Source organism: Galeopterus variegatus, unplaced genomic scaffold (assembly GCF_000696425.1).
Source record: "Galeopterus variegatus unplaced genomic scaffold, G_variegatus-3.0.2 Scaffold829, whole genome shotgun sequence".
Lineage (NCBI taxonomy): Eukaryota > Metazoa > Chordata > Mammalia > Dermoptera > Cynocephalidae > Galeopterus > Galeopterus variegatus.
The window spans coordinates 269,080-292,485 of NW_007726940.1; the positions used below are offsets into that span (position 1 = coordinate 269,080).

General features: G+C 37.6%; 1 protein-coding gene across 1 annotated transcript in view; it reads right to left on the minus strand.

Annotated features, from left to right (window-relative positions):
• DPY19L3 (dpy-19-like 3 (C. elegans)) overlaps positions 1-23,406 on the minus strand; it is a 75,668-nt gene that overhangs the window by 47,775 nt on the left and 4,487 nt on the right. Inside the window, exons 3-4 of the mRNA XM_008572745.1 lie at positions 22,834-22,967; positions 3,509-3,599 (exon numbers count right to left, since the gene is read on the minus strand). Coding sequence (XP_008570967.1) covers positions 3,509-3,599; positions 22,834-22,967 — 225 coding nt within the window. The remainder of the gene's footprint in view (positions 1-3,508; positions 3,600-22,833; positions 22,968-23,406) is intronic.

Consider the following 23,406-nt stretch of genomic DNA (forward strand, 5'->3'; position numbering starts at 1 on the left):
GTGGGAGCTAAAAATAAATAAATAAATTCACACACACACACAAAATCCGGGGGGGGGAGGGGGCGATGAAGAAGACTTAACAACTACAACTCCTTGAAGTTGATACAACAAGCAAATAGAAAGGACACTGTTGGGTGGGAGGGGGGAGAGGGAGGAGGGAGGTGGGTTTCGGTAATGGGCCACAATAATCAACCTCATTATATATCGACAAAATAAAATTTAAAAAAAAAAAAAAGAAAGAGTTCAGGTACAAAAAAAAAAAAAAAAAGAAAAAAGAAAAAAATTCACATTTCCTAGGTCTGCTCATTAAAAAGGAAAGAAAATAATAACCAATCTAGTAACAATAAGCATCCCTAGTACACAAATTTGGTCTCTAAATAGCCATTAAAATGAATTAGAGCTCCTTGAAGAAATGGATGATTCTAGCTCAGGGACAGGAAATACACGAAATGGGCCTGAAACATCGTGCCATGCCAAAAAGCAAGGGAGTTTACAAAGACCACTAAGGTCATGTCAAAAAGAAAGCAGCCAAGCTGATGGACATCCAACTAGACAAAGATCAGACAATTTGAATGTAAGCAGAATAATGCAAAAGATTGAACACATCAAATATGCTAAACATCCACAAATTTATGATGGTAGTAAAAAAGCAAAATCTTAAGGGGTTGCTAGAAAGGAACTAATTCCAAAAACAATAAAGAGAAAGGAGAGTATTTATCCTGCCTTTCCTTTGTGAGCCACACTGGGTTACCAAATAGGTGATGAGAAAATGTTTTCCTTTAGAGATGAATTCTATCTAATAATGAAGGAAGGAATGAATGATAAAATTAGAATATCACCATTTCATCATCCTTGTGAAATGAACGGATTTACATAATGGTCACCAATGGTGCTAAATCATTAGGTGAAGGGCTAATTGGAAACTTAATAATGGATGGATCAGCCTTAGCCCAAAGAGAAATAGCCAGACATTATGTACCCTCTGATGTGGAATTACAGAATAGCATCCAGGAAGTATTCTTACCAAAAAAACAGAACCTAAATCTGAGCAAGCCTCTAGATCTAACTACCAATTAACAGGAAATTCAGGAAACAGAGGAACATTAAATGATACCATGGGGCTCTAGCAAAATTCAGAAAGTGAAAAACTCTATCTGACAAATAAATCAGTGTTTTCAACAAAAAATTACCAAAAAAAAAAAAAAGATGGAAAGATAACGATAAATTTAAAGAAACAGATCAAAAGATTGCAATGTATAAGCTTTATTTGGATCTCGAAAACTATATTAGAAATCTGTAAGACAAATAGAAGTGAAAATGCTAACTATTGAAACAAAGTGATTATTTACAGATGAATCAATATGATGTCTTGGATTTACTCCAAAATAATCCAAGTGAGGGCAGGGGTGGGTATAGAGGAAACAAGATTGTTCATGAGTTGCTAACTGTTTTAGCTGGATGATGAGTACATGGAAACCCATTAAAGGATGCTCTCTACCTTTTTATATGTTTTAAATTTTCTAAAGGATAATCCTAATTAACAAACGAATTGAAACAAATCAACCAGTGTTCATAGTGATACTAAAAAAAACCCCAAAACACTCATCATGCACCTTTAGAGCAGAGTTTCTCAACTTAAGCACTACTGATATTTTGAGCTGTATAGTTCTGTGTTGTAGGGACTGTCCTGTGCATTATAAGATGTTTACCAGCATCCCTGGCCTTTACCCACTAGATTCCAGTAGCACCCCAGCCCCCTATATGTGACAACCAAACGTATCTCCAGACACTCCAGATGTCCTGCAGGGGTACAATTGTCCTCCAACCCCCCAATAAGAACCACTGCTTTAGAGGATGCTATTCACAATTTTGAGAACTGGTAAACACAGTTAATTCTCATACTTCACAGTGGTTGTGTTCTATGAAGTTTCAGTAAAAACTGAATTAGTGAATATTAAACTAGTAGGAAATAAAGGGTTAGGTTCCTATAAGCCTATGGTTACTAGTATATATTTTCATTAACTGATCAACACATAACCTTGCTTTATGTGTGTTTCTATTAAAAGACACTTTCTTTAATGTACATGTTAATTCATTGACATTTAGCTCACCGCCAAGAGCACTATAACTCATGCCTGCATGAAGCTTATCTAACACCTGTGTTTTCTCTGTAAGGCACATCACAGTCTTCTTGCCCTTAGAAACACTAGACAAAACTTTAGCACTATGTTTGGGGGCCACTTTAAATGGCAAAATCAATAACAAAAAGCATAAAAGTGCAAAAAACATGGCACTACACAGACTGCGAAAAGGATGCTGTATTATGAGTGCTGAAACAAGAAGGCAGAGCATCACCTTGTTCAGTCTCTGCTGGGAACGTGCACGTCACCAACTAAAATTTTTCACTACTCTGGACATGTCCATGAATGACTGCGGAAGGACCACAAATATTGATTTTGGGGTTATAAATTTTAGCAAGTAGATGATTTTGCAAATATAGAATCCATGAATAACGAGGATCAACCACATGGAGGAAAAATCAATACTTAGCCTGCCTTTCTTGTATAAACTGTACCTCAGGGTAACCAAACAATTGATGAGAAAAAGGTTTTCTATATAACAAAGTTCCAACTAAAAATAGAGGAGGAATGACAGAATTAGAATGTCACTATTTTGTAGCCCCACTGAAATAATAGATATAGGCAATAATCATCAATGGCTACTAAACCCATTAAGTGAATGGGTGACAAGGTAATTAGCCTTTTCATGGATAAATTTGGCTACCAACACAGTATCCAACTGATTAATTTTTATGGCACAAAAGATAACCAAAATTTCATGTCTCCTATTATGATAAAATCAGAAGTTCAAAACATCACCTATGAAGAATTTGCACCAAAAATATCACTGCTAAATCCAAGTAAAGTTCTCTTTCATGAGAACCCAAGTTAAGCTTATCAAAGATATAGTAAGTAGAAGAAAGCCTTTTTGGGGTTTCCATCAGGAGTAAAATTAAAGAGTGTGAGCTCTAAACCTCTAAGGAAAAGTGAAAATGCAGGAAAATGGCAATTGGAAAATAAAGTAATAAATAAGATCAGTGAGGACAAATGAAGGAATAAATGAGGGCATCGAGGACAACTATGTTTCATCTGTATTACCAAAGTGCCTCCTGTTTTTAGACAATACTCTTTTTACCTGCAAAGACCATTTCCAAAAACGATCATGAGAAAAATCAGCAACAAAACCAAGAAATCACAAAGAGATTACTTTTGCGATAGAGAAGAGCTGGAAGGCAAGGAGAAGAAAGTTATATAAATTATTATAGAACTCTTTCCAGAGCAAAACATTTTCATAAAATGATTAGATATTAACAAGGAAAAACTACACCAGTTCAAAGAAAAACTACCTATTTTATAAAGAACTTAGAATCCTTTCGTGCAAAGTATTTTTGTCTAAAATATTGAAAAGAATGCAGTAGATCTCACATGAAACTATTAGTTGTAATTACCTTGCATGAGGGTTGGAGCCTGCAGCATTTGCTTGTAGTAGGAGTAATACAGTCCACATTCTGTTCTAAATGAGATTTCTCGCTCCACTTCCTGAAACAAAGTTAGATCTACTGGGTTTACATGACCTAGTTTTATTTAAATATGTATCGTCACTGTAGAAACAGGATACGGAACTACAACTTAAAAGAAAAAAATCTCTGAAAACATAGTCTCAAGAAATCTTGGCAAACAAAAATAACAGAAGGCTGATAATTGTTGAAGCTGAGTGACAGATATCTGGGTGTTTGTCCATACCATTCTACTTTTGTCAATGTTTAAATTTTTAAAAATTAAAAAAAAACCCAAAACACACCAACATTCCCATGTGATATTACTGAGACACAAAACAGGGAAAGTATTAAAAAATCTCCCCAATGAAAAGAACTATAATTGCATTAGACAACTGCCTAAAAGCTAACAATAATATATATAATCAATAATTTTCTTTTTATTCTAAGACTAAAAGGTACTCTTAGTCCAATGGGGCAGACCTTCTACATATAAATTTTACTTTGATAAGTGTAACCTTGGTGGAAAGCTGTTCATGTACGTAAATGGACATGTGAAATTTATAAACTGCTTTTAGATAAGTATTCAATCTTAGATGAATTGAAAATCTAAAATAACAGCTAGTAGTCAATTTGGTCGTAAGATGCTTTTATTACATTTAAAATTTAAATCATTAACATAACATATGGAGGCAATGGGCAATGAAGATAGGGAAGGCTTTCTGAAATAATCCTATTAATACTCTTAGATCATACAGTTCATATATATGTAAAAGTATAAATGAACAAAAAGTTATAAACTATGTCATTATACATTCTTTTATCCCAGTATTCAAAAACACCAGATCCCTGAATCTGCAACACACTGTCTAAAACGTAATTCCTTCTACGCTTTTTCATACTGCAGCAGATCCATATTCCACAAACCCAACTTTAATGAGGGAAAACAATAAACACTGAACATCTCACTTTCTAGCTGATGACCTTTTCTTTCTTTTTTTTTTTAGCACATCTTTGTTTTTTCCTACCTCCCACTATTTTTCAAATGGTAATAAACATTTCATTAAAAGAACCACTCATGCTATTTATCTTCAGACTTGGAAACTATTTAATGTATTCCTCTTGCCCTTTAAATATTTCTTTAACTATTTCTCCTATCCTTTAAAAAATGTATTATAAACCAATTCATAAATAAAGTATTGAAGAAACACTCTCTTAATTAACTAAGAATGTAAATATTATAATTTCTGACTCCAAAGAACAAACTATTATGTTTCATTATGGTTAAATAACTCCTTTAGAAAAACAGGAGGTGGGATAACAAACCTTCTTATGAACTTCCTTTCACAGAAAATAAATTTACCCTAAGGAAATAAAGCATTAAAAAAAGGCCCATAAGGTTGTGAAATTTAATTTCATTTGCACACTTGCTTTATAAAAAGGACAATACTGAATGATACAGCTTTTAAAACTTTCACAATTGCTGCTGATTTGTGTTGCGCCTTTCAGAGCAACACTTCTTAGTACCTATGTTAACACATTCATCTTTAGCCTTTGAAAAAAACTGCTCTATTGCTTTTGATGACATAAAATCAAACTGGTATCACCCATTTCTAGCATGTTCAAACTCCTACTTGGTAAAATAACCACAGAGGCTATGAATTGATATTAACTGAGCAAATACTAGCTTTTGTCCATGCAAGTATTTAAAAAAAAAGTTTAATTACATTCCTTTTCTTTTCTATAGCTGCCTTAAAGTGTTCAAAGTACTAACTGTTGCCTTGAATGGAATATCCTAACATCAAACCTACATCCCCAGATCAGGCTGGAGAGCCAAGTCGATTATCCACATGTATGGGCTTCATTTCTATATGGTTCTATGAATAAAAGACTGGGATTATAAAAATTGGGAAAAAGAAAAAAACATTGCTCAAAGAACTAAAAGTAGAAAGTGTTTGTGCCTCACCCCTCTTTAATATACCCAGAATATATAAAGAACAGAGGGGGACTAATTAGTAAAAATGCATTCAAACATGATTAATTGGTAATCTTGGCACCAGCTGTATAGAACCAAATGCTATACTTTATTAGACAGACACTTGCGAGTTTTACATCTGCTTCATGCTAAGAGAACATCTGCTTTACTCATTCAAACACTTTTCCAGTTTTACAGCAATTTATACTTTGCCTGGTGTATCTTGCCAATGAAAATGTACACGAATAAAGTTACCCTCTAAAGAATGGAAAACGAACAAATACTTCATATTTTAATTTGCATAGGTTCCTCAGGGAAAGCAATGTTTGCTGAGAGAATAAAAACATTGTCTCTGAAGATAATGACAAAAAGAACTGGAAAGACAAAAGATTGTATTTTTAAAGAACTGTATAGTTAAAACCATTTAAGTAGTAGTTTATATAGTAATTTAACACAAGTACTAAAAGGAAAAAGCATTAAGAAAAAAAGGCTGCTCATAATTAATGATTTGCATCCTCCCCTCTTGGAATTAAGGCAAATGCTAACAATGCACAAAAGGCTAACATGCCCTTTTAGACAAATGACACCAAATTTGGAAAGAAAACATATCAAATTAGTTTTTAAAAATTTCATGTAAGTAATTTTTGTCTATACAAATTGTCCCCCAAATTGTCCGCTGGTAGTGGAGAAACCACTGAAAGATTAACTTTCTGAATGTCATGTTTCAGAATTAGGTTAACAAATCATCTCACCAAGAAACAGTAGCTCATGATAAGACAGCTGTTCTTAAAGTTCTGTACTGGGAATCATGCCCTCAGCAAACATATTTATGGCACATACATGGTTTATTGTCTGGTTAAATTCATGTCCATCTGTTAGAATGGAATGATTCTTGCCCTAGAGTTATTAAAGTTGTGACACGTGAGAGCTGCCAAGCAGTGTTTGTGAGTAGGCTAGACTACTGCTAAAGTGACAGTACTTCCAATGGGCCTGCAATGAACTGATCAGCAGCAGTCTAAGAATTACTGTAATTACTACTGTGTGAATTAATAATATTCATTCTAAAGACTCTTTGCTTTGCAGGAGTATTCAATGAAAGGACATGAAAATTCTGTGGTATCAAATAAATGAGAGTAACAAGTGTAAAATGTTAGCACAGAAAGACTAAAAATGAGTGAACTGAGTGACTTTAGCCAAATGAGAATTATCCCTCCTTATCACTGAACATGTATTTGCTTGGGAAACAAAAAGGTGTAAGAATTTAGTTCTTGACCCCAAGGAGTTTATGATTCAATGAAAAAGAACAATGCGTTGTAAACAAAAGATGACTATTCAAGGTAACAGAAGTATCAAATAGAAGGAACAAATAGCCTTTTGCCTAAACTATTAAATTAGCTTCTCCACTAGATTCTGTGCTTCTAAGTGGTATCTTCTTCCTCCAATTTATCTTCCTCATTCATTCATTCAACTGATATCTCTTGATAACTAACAAGTGACAAGCGTTTCTCTGCTGGGAAATTCAGCTGGGAACAAAACAGGCAAAAATCTCTGCCTTCATGAAATTTACAATCTAGAGTAGAGGGAGAAGAGAACAAATAAACAAGCAAAACACACACAATGTTAAGATAGTTGTAAGTGCTATGGAAAGTCAAGCAGAGAAGGGGGCAGAGAGGGTAGTGTGTGTGTGTGTGGGGGTGTTGTGATTTTAAAGGTGGGCAGGGAAGGCTTCACTCAAGTGGCTACTGAACAGAAAAATTGAGCCCATGAGCCATGCGGTTACCTGAGGGTAGAGCCTGCCAGACAGAGCAACCCACACGCACACTGAACGGTGAGGAAAGCAGTGTAGCCTAAGTGGTGGAACAAAGGGCAGTTAATAAGGTCTGAGAGTGGCAGAAGAGTCAGGGAGGTAACATGGGGTCAGATCTAGTCTTGTACTCTAGAACTAGAGGCTGTGTTTGTGTGTGTGTATAGAGGAAGTCGGGGGTTTGGTTTTGCCAAGCTAAATTTGAATTTCTGTTTTGAACAGAAATATAAGCTGATCTACATTTTAAAAGATCATACTGGCTGCTGTGTTCAGAACACAGCAAGGGCAAAGCAGGGAAACCAGTAAGGTGGCTACTTGCAGTAAGCCAGGTGGAGATAAACGTGGAGGTTGTGAGAAATGATCAGATTCTAGATACTGTAAAAATAAAGCTGATAGGATTTGCGGAGGGATTCAATGTGGGGTTTGAGAGAACTAGGATTCGTCAACGTTTGTGATCTGAGCCACTGAAGGAAAAAGTTGCAATTTACAAAGACAGTGAAGATTTAAGAAGCACCTGTGGGCTGGGAAGGTCAGGTGTTTGATTTTGGACTTAAGTCTGAAATGCCTATACGACATCCAAATGAAGGTGGCCAGGTAGGTGTTGGATATAAAAATCTGGAGTTCATGGGAGAGGTCTGAGCAGGGCATATACATTTGGGAGTCATCAGCATATAGATGGTATTTAAAGCTACAGAAAAGATTGTTCCTAGAAATAAGGGTGGACAGAAAAATACAAGGTCTGAGTTCTGGGGTTCTCTGCCAGTAAGAGTTTGTGAGGCTGAGAAGCACCCTGTAAAGGAGCCAAAGGATAAGCTGGAGAGGCAGGGGTAAATCCAGGAGAATGTATACTCCAAGCCAAAAAGAAAAAAAAATGCTAATAGACCAAGTAAAATGAGGACCGAGAAATGACCACTAAATTTAGCATCTTGGATATCATCTGTGACTTTAACAAGAACATTTGTAGAGCAGTGTCATTGGTAAAGGCCTGATTGGAGTGGGTCTGAGAGAGAGAAAATCGTAAGGGAGGAATAAGGACTACAAGGTTGACCAATTTTGGGGGGATTAAGCTGAGAGAAAAAATGAGCCAGCAAATGAGAAAGAAGGGTCACAATAGGCTTTGCCCCCTAGGATGGGAGAAAGAGCAAAATATAGAATCAACTGCTAGAGTAATGTGCTTCAGTGGAAGACAGGGGATAGGATATCATACACAAGGGAGAAAAAGAAAAGTCAGTGTATATGGGCATAGATCTAGGCAGATACAAGGCAAAAGCATGCAGAAGGTCTCTTCAGTTGCTTCTACTTTCTCAGTGAAACAGGAAGCAATATCATCAGCTGAGGGTGAAGACTGGGGAAGTCCTGGTGAAGATTTGAGGGAAGAAAAGGTTACAATAATAGTTCAGGAAAGCTGCGGAGTACATGGATGAAGGAAGTGTAATAGAACTACCAGGCAGCACTGAGAGGGGACATTTGAGTTCTTCCTCCTCTATTAATTTCAATTTGACAAATTTTAAAATAAAAATTTCAGTTTCTGTATATTTAATTTTGTATCCTGCTACTATCTGAATTTTCTTATTGCTTGTAATATTTTTTCAGATCCCCTTGGAGTTTCCAGGTGGAGAATCACGTCATCTGAAAATAATAATTTTACCTCCTCCTTTCCAGATTTTTATACTTTTTACTTCTTTTTATTATTGTATTGCTGGTGCCTCCAAAGCAATGCTAAATAGATAACACTAGTATTAATGAAAAGTTCTGGCTTAGGGATATGCTTCTAGTGTTGTGCTGTCCAATTCATTAACCTCTAGCTACACGTGCCTATATAAATCCACTTAAAATAAAAAATTCAGTTCCTCAGTTCCTGAGCACATTTGGCTAGTGACTATAGTTCTAGACAACACAGCGCAGACAAAGAACTTTTTGTCATCACAGAAAGTTCCACTGAATAGCTGTGATTCCCTACCGGGTAAGGTGCATGTGGTCTGAGATGCAAGCTATATTTAAAAATAAATGCATCTATTCTTTTTTTTTTTTTTTTTTTTTAACAGTTTGAGACAGAATTTGCATTCCATACAATTCACCCATTCAAAGTGTAGCATTCAATGGCTTTTACTATATTCACAGTCATGCATGTTATCAATACAATCAATTTTTGAACATTTTTATTACGCCCCCCCCCAAAAAAACCCCCATGCACCACTGAACCGTCACTCTGCAAATCCTCATGCCCTCCAGCCCTAGGCAGCCACTAATCTATTGTATGTCTCTTCAGATTGGCCTATTCTGGACATTTCATGTAAATGGAATCATACAATACGTGGTCCTTTGTGCCTGGCTTTTTTATTTAGCATAAAGTTTTCGAAGTTAATTTATGTTGTAGCAAATATTGGTAAATAATTTCAAAAATGCAGAATCATTTATCATTGCACAGCTATACCACATTCTATTCATTTATCAACTGATAGACATTTGGATTGTTTCTACTTTTTTGCTATTATGAAAAATGCTGCTATGAACATTTGTGCACAAGCTTTTCTGTGGACATTTTCATTTTTCTCTAGTATATGAGTGTACTTCAAAAATTTCATGGAAAAATAGAATTAAAAAATAATATGAATCTTTCATGAACTTTTCTGGTGTACCCTCATATACTGAGGAGAACAGCTAAGATTATATGGTTACTCTATGTTTAACTGCTAAAAACTGTTATGCTGTTTTCCAAAACAGCTGCATCATTTTGTTTTATTTTTTATTTATTTTTTTTTCCTTTTTGTCTTTTTTCATGCCCGGCAACGGATCGCAACCCTCAGTGTCGCGCCCGTACCGGACCGGGACCGGCAACGGGATCACAACCCTCGGCGTTGCCCCCGCACCTCGCTCAGCCAGTGAGCGGCCGGTCTGTATGTGGGATCCGAACCCTCGGCGGGAGCGCCACTGCACTTCCCAAGCAGCGCACTATCACAGTGCGCCACCGGGCCGGCCCCAGCTGCATCATTTTAAATTCTTACAAGTAGTGTACAAAGGTTCCAATTTCTCCATATCGTTGTCAACACTTGTTATTATCTGACTTTTAAAAATTATAGTTCTACTAGAGGGTGTGAAGTAGTTATCTCATGTAATTTTGATTTGCATTTCCCTGATAGCTAATGATGGTGAGCATCTTTTCCTGTACTTTTGGCCATTTGTGTAATGTCTCTGGAGAAATGTCTATTCAAGTCCTTTGCCCAATTAAAAAATTAAGTTGCCTTTTTATTATTGAGTTGTACTATTAGTTATTTATATATTCTAGGTACAAGTCCCTTATCAGATAGATGAGTTGTAAAATTTTTTTCCCATTCTAACTGTTGTCTTTTCACTTTCTTGATGCTGTACGTTTAAAGCATAAAATTTCTAATTTTTTTTTTTTTCCCTTTTTGTCTTTTTTACTGACCGGTAATGGGATGGCAACCCTTGGTGTCGCGCCCATACCGGGGACCGGCAACGGGATCGCAACCCTCGGTGTTGCGCCCGCACCGCACTCAGCCAGTGAGTGGGAACCGGTCTCCACATGGGATCTGAACCCTCGGCGGGAGTGCCGCCGCGCTCCCAAGCGGCGCACTCTCCAGTGCGCCACCAGGCCGGCCCAAAATTTCTAATTTTGAGAAGACCAATTTATCTAATTTTTTCTTTAGTCACTTGTCCTTTTTGTGTTGTATCTAAGAAGTCTTGAACTACTCCTAGGCCATGAAGATTTATTCATGTTTGTTTCCAAAAGTTTTACAGTTTTAGACATTTAGGTCTACGATCCATTCTGAGTTAATTTTTGTGTATAGTGTGAGGAAGGGATCCAACTTCATTTTTTTGCATGTGAATATCTAGTTGTTCCCAGGCCATTTGTTGAAAAGACTATGCTTTCTCCATTTAATTGTCTTGGCACACTGTTGAAAATCAATTGACTATAAATGTAAGGGTTTATTTCCAGACTCGCAATTCTATTTCCATTGATTTATATGTTTATCCTCATGCCACTACCGCTCTGTCTTAAATACTGTAGCTTTGTAATAAGTTTTGAAATCAGGAAGTTCGTGTCTTCCAAATTCGTTCTTCTTTTTCAAAGTTGTTTTAGCTGTTCTGGGTCCCCCAAGTTTCCATATAAATTTTAGGATTGGCTCCTCAATTTCTGTGAAAATCCACCTGGGATTCTGAGAGGAATCACATTGGATCTGCAGACCAACTTGAGGAGTAATGCTATCTTAACAACATTGTCTTACATTTCATGAACATGGTGTAAGTTTACATTTCTTTTGTTAAATTATTCCTAAGTAATTTATCTTTTTGTTGCTATTGTTAATGGAATTGTTCTCTTAATTTCATTTTGTTTGCTTGTTACCAAACAGAAATAAAACTGTCTACTAATCTTGTATCCTGCAATCTTGCTGAATTAACTTATTAGTTCTGATTTTTTTTTTAGTGGATTATCTGCACAAGATCACATCATCTACAAACAGAGACAGTTTTACTTCCTTTCCAATTCAGATGCCTTTTCTTTTCTTCCCTAAGTTCCCTGACTAGAATCTCTAGCAAAATGTTGAATACAGGCAGACATTTTTGTCTTGTTCCTGATCTTAGGGAGAAAGATTTCAGTCTTTCACCATTAAGTAGGATGTTAGCAGTGAGTTTTGGCAGATGCCCTTTATGAGGTTGAAATTCCTTTCTATTCCTAATTGTCTAAGTGTTTTTATGTTTTTACACATCCACATGAAAGGATGTTGAATTTTGTCAAATGCTTTTTCTGTGTTATTTGAGATGACCATATATTTTTTATGTGTGCCTTATTTTATTGATGTTGTAGACTCATCTGATCTATTCATATTTTGAGTTATATATGTTATACAAAAAATGATGTTGAATTTTTTCAAATGTTTTTTGCATCTTTTGCAGTACCAATATGGTGGAGAACCATATTAATAGATTTCCCAACAATTTCCTTCGCATTCCTAGTATAAAAATGACTTGTTCATGGTGTGCCACACTTTTAATATGCTACTGTATTCTTTCCTAGTATTAGGATTTTTGCTTCAATATACATAAGTACAATTAGTTTCTGAGTTTCACTGTTTAATACTATCAGGATTACATACAGTGCATCATCATTATTCATGGATTCCTTATTTGTAATTTCACCTACTCACTAAAATTTATTTGTAATTACAAAATCAGTACTTGTAGTGCTTTTGCAGTCATTTGCAACATATGAGTGGAGAAAATTCAAGTTGTGCAATGTGTGGTTCCCTCTTGTCTCAGCTCTCACACAGAGATGACCAGAGGATGAAGACAGTAGCAGTTAGTGCAGCAAGCAGTTCCAGCTCTGGGGCCAGCAGGATGAGGTTTGAATTCCAATTCTGACACACTAATGGGGCAGCCTTAAGCAAGTCACTTAACACTTCAGAACCTCATTTTCTCTTTTGTAAAATAAAGAAAATGGAATCTATCAGAATGAGTTTTTAGGATTTAAGATTATAATCTATGTGTGATCTATGTGTATATATGTACATGTACGTATTTCCCCTAGGAGCAATGGTTCAATATTCACTGTTTTCAACCACAGTATAGAAGATAATCACTGTAAATAAGGAGAATCAACTGTAGGTTGGGTACCAGTACTATGCTTGCCTTATTAAAATATTTCGGAAATTTTCTTCCTCTCCTAAATTCTAGAATGACCCAAATAATACTGCACTATTTTGATTCTTAAAGGGTTTAATAAAATTCCTCCATAAAACCAATAGGGTCTAGTATTTTTGAGGGCAGGAGACAGGTAGCTCTTGATCAAGTTTTCCTTATCACATCTACAGAAATTATGTTTCCTGGGACCAGTTTTGGTAACTTATATTCTAGAAAATCATCCATTTCATCTAAGATCTCTAATTTGCACAGAGTCAAACAAAAGTCTCTTGTGGCTCTTTCCTATTTCATGGTCTTTGCAGTTATTCATTTATTTATATTATATTCATTTATTATATTATACTTGCTACCATTATATCATGATCGCTGTATTTATTTCTTATTTTAGGTATTTGAACTTCCTACCCCTCCACCTTTGTCTTTCTGTGTATGAGGTTAACTAGTGGTTTACTTTAGTTTTCACCCCCCAAATAACCATTTATTTATAAACTACTTTCCTATTTTCTAGTTTATTAGTTTTTCCTTTTACCTTTATCCCTCCCTGTGTTACTAGATTTTGTTTACTTTCCAATTTCAAAAGTGGAATGTTTATTTTTATTCTTATAATTTGTATTCATTTGTATTTATTATTACTTCATAGTATTTAAAGCCACATATATTTTCTTCTGAGCACTGCTTTAGCTGTATCACATAATTCTGAAACATGGTTTCCATCACTTTGTAGATTTCACTTATAATTTCTACAAATTCAGTGTTAATTTCCTCTGTGACCCAAGAGTTATTTAAAAAATACTTTTTTCTAGGTATTGAGGGTTTTTGTTTTCAGTTATTTCCAATTTTTATTTAAATAAATGAATAAATTAACACAAGATACTGTAAGTATATGACTGTTATCCTAAGTCAAAGACAAGCCAAGACCGTCTACTATCACACTGTGACCAGGGAATACTTTCCATGTAATTCCTGTATTTTTGGATCTGAGATTTTCTTTATGGCTTAACGTATCAATGTTTTTATGAATTGTTCTATGGATATCTGAGAAGAGGGTAAGATCTGTCTTTAGATATTTATACATTAGATCTATTGTATTCATTATTTTCCCTAGGTTTCCATCTCCTTATTTGTTTTTGCCCACTTTTTCATGAACCGAGAAAGGAAAATTAAATGTTTCTATATTTCTTCTTATATTTCCTGTAGTTTTTGCTTTATGGATATTGATGCTAAGTTATCCGATGCAAGAATAGTTATATGTGTAGTCTTTATCATTTAAAAACTGACCTTTTTTGTCTCAGGTAACACTTTCTTTTCCATTTTGGCATTTGCTCAGTAAGTCCATACCCACCCCTTTGCTCTCAATCCTTCTGAGTCATCTTGTTCTGAGAAGATCTTGTGCACAGCATGCGGTTTGGGTTTTGCTTTTGCTTTGTGATTCAGAGTTTTTACTTTATTAAGTAAAGCCCATTTATATTTATTTCTATAAAAATGTTTGGGTATATCTGCATTCAAACATTTTGTGTCACACTTTTTACTGCTTTTTAGAATAAACCCTTCACTATCTGATTTTTTTTGTGTGTGTGTATGTGCATGTGTTTCTTCCAATTTGGGAGGTTTACACTTTTTGTTCATTGAGTTACCTTTATAACTTCATTGATAACTTAACTCTTTATTTCTATGCACAGTATCTATTGACTTCATATGAGTAATGACTATCTTAAAAAGTTTATACTTCTCCCCTGTCCAATTTTATTGGTATTATTTTTCTTGGAGTTTTAAAAATGTACTTGTTTCTCGACTTAGTTTTATTTATTTTTATTTTTTTATTTTTTTCCCTTTTTGTCTTTTTTCGTGTCCGGCAACGGATTGCAACCCTCAGTGTCGTGCCCATACCGGACCGGGACCGGCAACGGGATCGCAAACCTCGGCGCTGCGCCCGCACCTCGCTCAGCCAGTGAGCGGGAACTGGTCTGTATGTGGGATCCGAACCCTCGGCGGGAGCGCCGCTGCGCTCCCAAGAGGTGCACTGTAGCAGTGCGCCACCGGGCCGGCCTTATTTTTTTATTGAATCAAAATGGATTATACATATTTTGGGGGTCAACATTGAGATGAGTTGATCAAATCAATATTACTAGCATATATATTGTTACAAATCATAATTATTCTTTATGCCCCTTCTCTCCCCTCCCCCCTCTAACTACCCTAGATTTCTCCTCTCCTTCTGAAAGAATGGTTACTCTGTTGATCTGTTGCCTAGATGATCTGTCCAATGCTGAGAGGTGTGATCAGGTCCCCCAATATTATCACAGAGCAGATGCTTCTTCTGTCACTCTGCAATGGGCTTTGTGGAGAGAGACCTCCTCTTCTTTATCTCTGCTGGTGACTCTCCTTGTGTCAATGCACTCCAGTGGTTGGCAGATCATCTACGTGATGGTTGTGGCATCTAGTTGCTTTCATAGCAACCATGGTTATGGTGGTGGCTGTGGTAGGCCACCCACATGGAGGTGATGTTTTTGGCATGCTCCTTGGCGCTGGCAGTGTGCCTGGTTGTGGGGTGTGTCTGGTTCCCTTCTTCATGCCTCTGGTCCCTGGGCGGGCCCTGAGGCGCTGGCACGGTGTGCCTGGTTGTGGGATGGGGGGGTCTGGACCCCTTCTCCATGCCTCTGGTCCCCGGGCGGGCCCTGAGGCACAGGTGCAGTGTGCCTGGTTGTGGGGGAAGAGGTCTGGACCCCAGCTCCATATCCTGGGCCCCCGAGGCACTGGCGGTGTGCCTGGATGTGGGAGTGGGGTCCAGTCACACTCTCAATGCCTCGGGTCTCTGGGTGGGCCCCGAGGTGCTGGTGCAGTGTACCTAGTTGTGGGGCGGGGGTCTGGTCCCCTTCTCCATACCTTGGGTCCCTGGGTGGGCCCTGAGGCACTGGTGCAGTGTGCCTGGTTGTGTGTGGGGGTGTCTGGTCCCCTTCTCCATACCTCGGGTCCCCGGGCTGGTCTGGAGGCACTGGCACGGTGTGCCTGGTTGTGGGAGGGGAGGTCTGGTCACTGGCTCCAAGCCTCTGGTTCCCAAGCAGGCCCCAAGGTGCTGGTGGTGTGCCTCAGGCAGAACTAATCTTTTGTCCTTTGCTCACTTCTAAAACAGGGGAACTTCCTGTGGGAACCAGTACTTGGGTTGTGTTGTTGAGGTAAATTGCTGCTTTACTGCTGTTTCCGTAGGAAAAGCTTTTTGTGCAGCTCAGGGTTTAATGGTTGACCTTATAGGTACTTCTGGCTCTCTGGAGACCTGGTGGATCTGTGTTGTGTAGAAACTCTGATCTGGGCCTGAGTTTTTTCATAAAACTGCACCCCATGCAATTCTGCATTCCCAACCAGTCTCCTCTGAGTGGACCTGTGCTGATTGGGGGTTGGATTGGCTGTCCTTGCTGTGTCCCAGTGTTCTCCTGGTGGGCCCATCTCCCCCACTGCCCGTGCTCCAAATACCCTCCATGGGACGGGCCTTGGGCCAGTTCTTGCGATGACTCACCGGCCTCTGAATGGCTCCCTTTTTTCAGTTGTTCTGGCTCCTCACTCCTGCACAGGTCCACGGGAACCCTATTAGTGGTCTTACTGTCCTGGGGGCTGCCAAGACCCTCTTCTCCCCTGCTGCCTCCAAGCAACTCCATCCAAACGGCACAGCTGTGGCTTCTACAGGCTCCTGCTCCATGCACTCAGCAGTTACAGCCTGGAAGTGGCAGTGGCATGAAACGCTCAGAGCAGTTTTCTCTTTCTCATTGTGGTTTCTCCCACCTTCATAAACTCTGTAGGTCTCTCCTCCTCTTCCCCTGAGCTCCAGTGGCTCCAGCTTGGCTGATGCTACATTTTTATAGTTGTAAATTGGTTGATTTGTGGGAGAGAGTGATGCTAGGAACCGTCTATTCTGCCATCTTGACCAGAACCTCTTGACTTAGTTTTAAATGAAACTTTCTGACTTCTAGCTATAAAACAAATCAGGATAATTTTACCATCTTTTACTATTTCCTTTCTTCTTCTAACTTGTGTTATCATTGCGTTGTTGTTATTACATGTGTTAACATTATTATATGTTATTATTACATTGTTTATATCATATACATTTTGTTCTGTAACTAGTCTTATTCCTACAGTAAATAAATTTGAGCCCCACTGACAGTCTTTCTGCCATTGTTTTTCCATTTCTTGGCTGAATGAAGTTTCCCTCTCCTAATTACTTCAGGTGTTCTTAAAAATATATATTTCCCAGAACCAAAAGAGTTTGGATGGTGCCTTTATACATTATGGAATGACTGGGTTAAAATGTGTAAATCACTTTCTTTTACTTGAGTATTTTGTAGCATCATTGTCTTAGAACATTAAATGTTACTATGGAATAGTTGAAAGTCAGATTGACCCTTGGTCTCCCCTTATAGCTAATTTAATTTTTTTGTCTGTAATATCCAAAAGTTTCTTAATATATTTAAGTCCAGCAATTTCATAGAGCTATATCCTGCTAATGATTTTTCTAGACCAATTTTCGTTTGGACCCACTGTGCCCTTTTAACTCGTAGACTCAAATTTTCTTTTATTTTTGGAAAGTTTCCTTGAATTACACCTTTAAACATATATGTTTTTTTCTGTTTCACTGTTTTGATTCTCTTTCTTTGGGACACAAATTATACGTTTGCTGTTCTTTGTCTTCCTTGGCTGTCACTTTCTAATACTTTAACTTTACTAATTTTGTTTCATATTGTTTACTTTTATCAGTCCTGTCCAACATTTCACTTTCTGTGCTTTCTGCATGCAGATTCTGGTCTCCTGTGTTTTGCATCTAATGTTTGTAATTTCTATTATGTCTTCTAATTCTATTTCGTGTCTCAGTTCTGCGAGCTCATGTTTTATTTCCTTTTGTTATCTTTCTATACCTCCTTGAAGAATGTATATACCTTCTTACATCTCTGATTTGAATTCATCTTCCACGGGGGCAAATTCTTTATATGTTTATTTATTTAATGTGACATGTTTGGTCACAATCTTCATGGGTCTGTTGTAAAATTTTTCTGGTTACTATTCCTTACTCACCATTTGTTCTTGTTTTTCTCTCCCCTTTTTTCTTATAGTGCCATTGTACAGATCTTGTGCTAGTTCCTTCTTGATTATTAGTCATTTCTGAACTGCAAGTTCTTACTATACCAGCTACTTTCAAGAAGTTCACGTGGGGAGAGACCAGGGACATAATTCAGGCTGGCAAGAATTTTCCTTAGAGGGCTGGCTGGTTAGCTCACTTGGTTAGAGCATGGTGTTGTAACAACAAGGTCAAAGGTTCATATCTCCATACCGGCCAGCCCCCAAAAACACACAAAAAGAATTTTCCTTATGACACAGGGTGGTTTATAAGAATGAGCTCTTTAGTTTTTCCCTCATTTCAGTTAACAGAGATTGACAGCTTCGGGGTTGCTCAAAATGCCAGTTGTCTCTCTTTATTGCTGTCCTCTTAAATTCCACTTTCTACAAATATGGCTTGTTTCTCTGATTACTCCTTTTAGCCTGCCTAGCTTGCTTTTCCTTCATACCAGAATGTAGTATCTGGGAAAGCTTCTGCTTCTACTCCTCATACCCATTCCCTAATCAAAGGATTGTTGGTTTTGCCCCTCAGAATATGGTAGCAACTTAGGAGAACTATGCCTTCCAGTGTTATCTGAAATCTGCAGCTCTGAGAGTACTCTCTCATCATCTTTCTGTACTCCCTTGGGTCTCACTGGATTTGGCAGCTCTTCAGATTACAGACATCTCTTAGTTTCTTCAAAGATGTAATTTGAGTATTGTTCATCCTCCCTAATTGCTCTGAGGTAATTCCAAGAAAAGAAAGAACTGACATCTTTATACTGCCACTTTAAAGTGAGAATTTAAGTAAGCAAACTTAAACTACACAATTAGAAACAAACAATCTAACTATCCAAAATTGGGGAGCATGAAAATAGTGAAATAACTAAGTATAAAAACTTCAAAAATATTAAAGCATATAACCATAATTATTTACATAATAGTTGTGAAAGTTTTTTGAAAATATATAACCATATGATGGAAAAAGCATATGATGTAACATCAGATAAAGCAGACTGTTAAAACTATACTGGCATCATAAATAAATAAAATGTACATGTATTAGGATGAAGAATGGAAGGGAAAAATGTTTTTTGTTAAAGGTAAGGAGTATTGGGTAATGTTTTTCATTTAAAAATTTTTGTTACTGTGACAGTATAGTTTGTGCAATAATAAAAACAGAATATTGTTCAAAAAATAAAAAAAATCCAGACCATAAAGATTTTCACTACAGCATCTACTAAATGCAAATCATTAAAAATGCACTGACTGTCTCTCCTACTTGCCAGTACTAACTATATCCCATCCATGAAGGCAAGCTCTGGAAGTTGCATTCTTCTGTTCTAGTTCCAATGCAGACCTCTCACAGCAGCCAGCCACCTCTCCTTCTCTGCTTACTCCATTTCACTCAACTCCAGAGGGAGACTCTACTCCAAAGAGACCATTATTTACTTAGCACTGATGAGTCAGGCACCATCAGGGCAGCAAGTAGGCTTTCTTCTTTTGGTTTGTCTTGTTTATAATAAAGGGCCAACAAATTTAAAGGACAATTTAAAATGTTTGGGCTCTGGAGACAGCCAGATAAATAAAATATGTATAAAATAAACTTAAAACCGTGCCAAGCAAACAGCAGACATTCAATAAAGTGTATTTTTTAAAAATCACGAATACTTTCTTTTTTTTTTTTTTTGTCTTTTTTCCGTGTCCGGCAACGGATCGCAACCCTCAGTGTTCCCCCCGTACCGGACCGGGGACCGGCAACGGGATCGCAAGCCTCGGTGTTGCTCCCGCGCCTCGCTCAGCCAGTGAGCGGGAACCGGTCTGTATATGGGATCCGAACCCTCGGACGGGAGCGCCGCCGCGCTTCCCAAGCGGCGCACTATCCAGTGCGCCACCGGGCCGGCCCCTGAAATCACGAATACTTTCAATTTCCTAGCAAGGGAAATATAACACAATGGTTCAGACAGTAGGAGAATAACTTTTTACTTTAAAAAAAATGCTGGGAAAGGATACTACATACAGATTTTCTATGACCATTTAAAACTAGTATCTTTTCCTTCAACTTTCAAGTTGCTGTTTCAGGGTTCCCAACTTTTCAAATACTAACATAGCAATGAAGTTTGAAAAAATCATTTTGAATGCCTAAACTCAATATATGACTTGTCTATTTTATAAGCAATGTTTTTACTATCTGAATAATTACAATTCAAAGTATTTAAAATAGAAATCAAAGTATTTTCATTAAAAACTAGCCTAACATTTTGATGGGAATAAGTTAAAACCCACAAATAAAATATGAAAATGGATTTACTCTTCTCAAATATTCCTTAATCCCCCAACATAAAAATGGTGTAAGGCTGGCTGGTTATCTCAGTCGGTAAGAGTGCAACTTTATAACACTAAGGTCATGGGTTTGAGTCCCCGTTCCAGCCAGCCACAAGGAAAAACAAAACAAAACAAAAATGGTGTAAATCATAGGAATAAATTTATAAAAGCATATATACTCTGAAAATAGTTTATTCCATTGGCTAAGTAAAGTCTTTGATCAGTAATGGTTATAATTTTCAACTGTTTGATAGAAAATGTATACACATTTTAAAATTAAAGTTCAAACTGATTAAAATTAAATAAAAAGAAAAATTTGGTTCCTGAGTTGCACTAGCTACATTTCAAGTATTCAATAGCTACATGTGGCTACTGGCTACTGAACTCGACAGTGCAGATATAGAACATTTCCTTCATTCCAGAGAGTTCTACTGAACAGTGCTGATCTAGATAATCTAAGCAGAAAAATAAACCAAATGCCTGTGCAGAGGTGTCATTAGGTTTGAGAAATGGTTACAACATCAGAGGATTCCTCTTCTGATACAGAAAAAAAAAGTCCATGGTATGAGATACTGCTTGAATAAAGAGGAAAAAATGCAGAAAGATTCTGACCTCAGTTGTAAGTTTCAGGGGATAGGGGTGGTAGGTGGGGTGAAACCTGTTAGAGGTTGTGCCAGTTTTATAGCTTCCCAGATGGTAGCTGAGGCACAGACAGAAACTGGCCTAGGTTCTCTTTCTTTTCTCATTCTACACTCTCCTGTAACAATCTAGCCCACACACCTACGAGACGGTAATGTGAAAATGCTCATTTCCAACACAGATGGAACTCCTGCCTTCAGATCCATAAATCCAGCTTCCTTTACTCCACATCTCTACTTGAACTGCTTTGAAAATGCCTTATGACACAGCCAAGCCTAACTCACCATTTCCTCCTGTATAGTAAAGAATTTGGCTGGCCTCTGTCCCTGGTTCCTAGGAAGTAATCGCTATGCCTTAGGGTTAACGAATTTGGCTTTGCTTTGTCCCCAATTCTTGGGAGGTAGTTTCTAAATCCTTGGAATTTCTAAGTGGTAAGTGTTTTTTGTTATCTATGGTGGGTTCCTCAGGCCACATCTTACAGTTTGTGCTAACAGTTGACTCAGGGAAGGCCCTAGTTTCTCCTAATGATCTGACTCGGGATTGGGGCTGGTCATGCCACAAAGCCCAACCATGTGACTAGAGGGTTGAAGCTCTGAGCCATGTGGTATAAGCCCAACCTCTGGGGAGTGAAGGAGGGCTGCAGATTAAGTTCAACTTTGTGACCAATGATTTAATCAGCCATGCCTATATCACAAAACCCCAGTAAAAATTCTGAACACCTCTGGTGCTTCCTCGGTTGGCAATTCTCCTCATATTGTCACACACTGATGTGCCAGGAAGGTAACGTGGCCTGACTCCATGGGAAAAAGAAAACAATGGAAGCTTCGCATTTGGGACCTTCCCAGACTTTGGCTGATGCATCTCTCCCTTTGGCTGGTTCTGATTTGCATTCTTTTGCGATAATAAAACTGAAACCATAAGTATAGCATTTTCCTGAGTTCTGAGTTGTTCTAGTGAATTATTAAACCTAAGCAGGTAGTGGGAACCTCAGAATTTGTAGCCAGCTGGTCAAAAGTGAGGGTCACCTGGGGACCCCCAACTTTGTAACTGGTATCTGAAGTGAGCACAGTTTTATGGAGGACTGTGCCCTCAAGCTGTAAAATTTGGCCTAACTCTGGGTAGTTGGTGTCAGAAGTCACTGAACCCTCCGTATCTACTCCTCCCACAGTACTTATTGTCATAGTGAAAGGCAGGACTGTCCATTTATCCAGATGCTTGTGGGACAAAGCAGATCGTTACTGATGATTCCTTCCTCTCAACTGCCTTCCACAAACAATAAATCAAGACATTTTCCCAAGTCTACTTCCTAAAATGCTCTGACTGCTCACTTCTCTTCAAATCCTGTCCAGTCTACAAAGCCCAACATGATCTGACCTTTTCTTCTCTTGTACCATTCTTCTCACTGCCTTCTCTGACACTCAACTTGCCAAGTTTATTTCCTACCTTAGAGCCATTTCACTTGCTGTTGCCTCTGCTCAGCACGTACTTACAGACCTCAGCCTGCTGCATGACCTACTGTACCAATTTCCCAATCCACAGTTTGAAAAACAGTATTTTAGAGTAACTGCTGCATAATTCAAGTTAATGAAACAGAGAAAACTCACTTGATTATGAAAATTCTGATATGTTATTTTAAAACAATAAACACAAAGTCTTTTTACTCCATAGACAAACCTTTCAAGAGATTGGACTATTTATGGCTAAACTGCATTGTCTTGGTCATTCATCTACATGGCTAACTACTAGAAACAACGATGAATAAATCATACAATGGTCATAGAAACCTCATACCTTAATATTAGAAAACCATAAATCATTTTCATGTAAAGTGGCGAAGTAGACAGATGTAAGAAGTCCAATGCAAAGGGCAATAGCTCCACCAATAGTGAAAGACAGAATCTTCCATAATCTTCTGCTGGTATAACCTTTTAGAAAAATGAAACAGATAAATAGCTAAATCAGTAAAAAGTTTAGATTTTAATAGTTCTACTTCAGACTATCAAGTTAGCTAAGTTCCAGCTGCCTGTCATCAGTGAAGCTTCACCTGTCCCCAGCAGACAGTTAGGGGCTCCTTTCTGTGATTCCACAGACCTATTTTCATTCTTTTATTATAGTTTTTACCATACTGTAACTAACTGTTCATTTGTCCATTTTGCCAACCAGATTGTGAGTTTCTGAAGGACAAGTACATTATCTTACTTATTTTTAATACATACGGCCCATGTCTAGCATAGTTTAACAACTATAATTAAACTATGAAGTTTTTTTTTTTTTTTCCTTTTTTTTTTTTGTCTTTTTTTGTGTCCGGCAACGGATCGCAACCCTCAGTGTCGCGCCCGTACCGGACCAGGACCGGCAACGGGA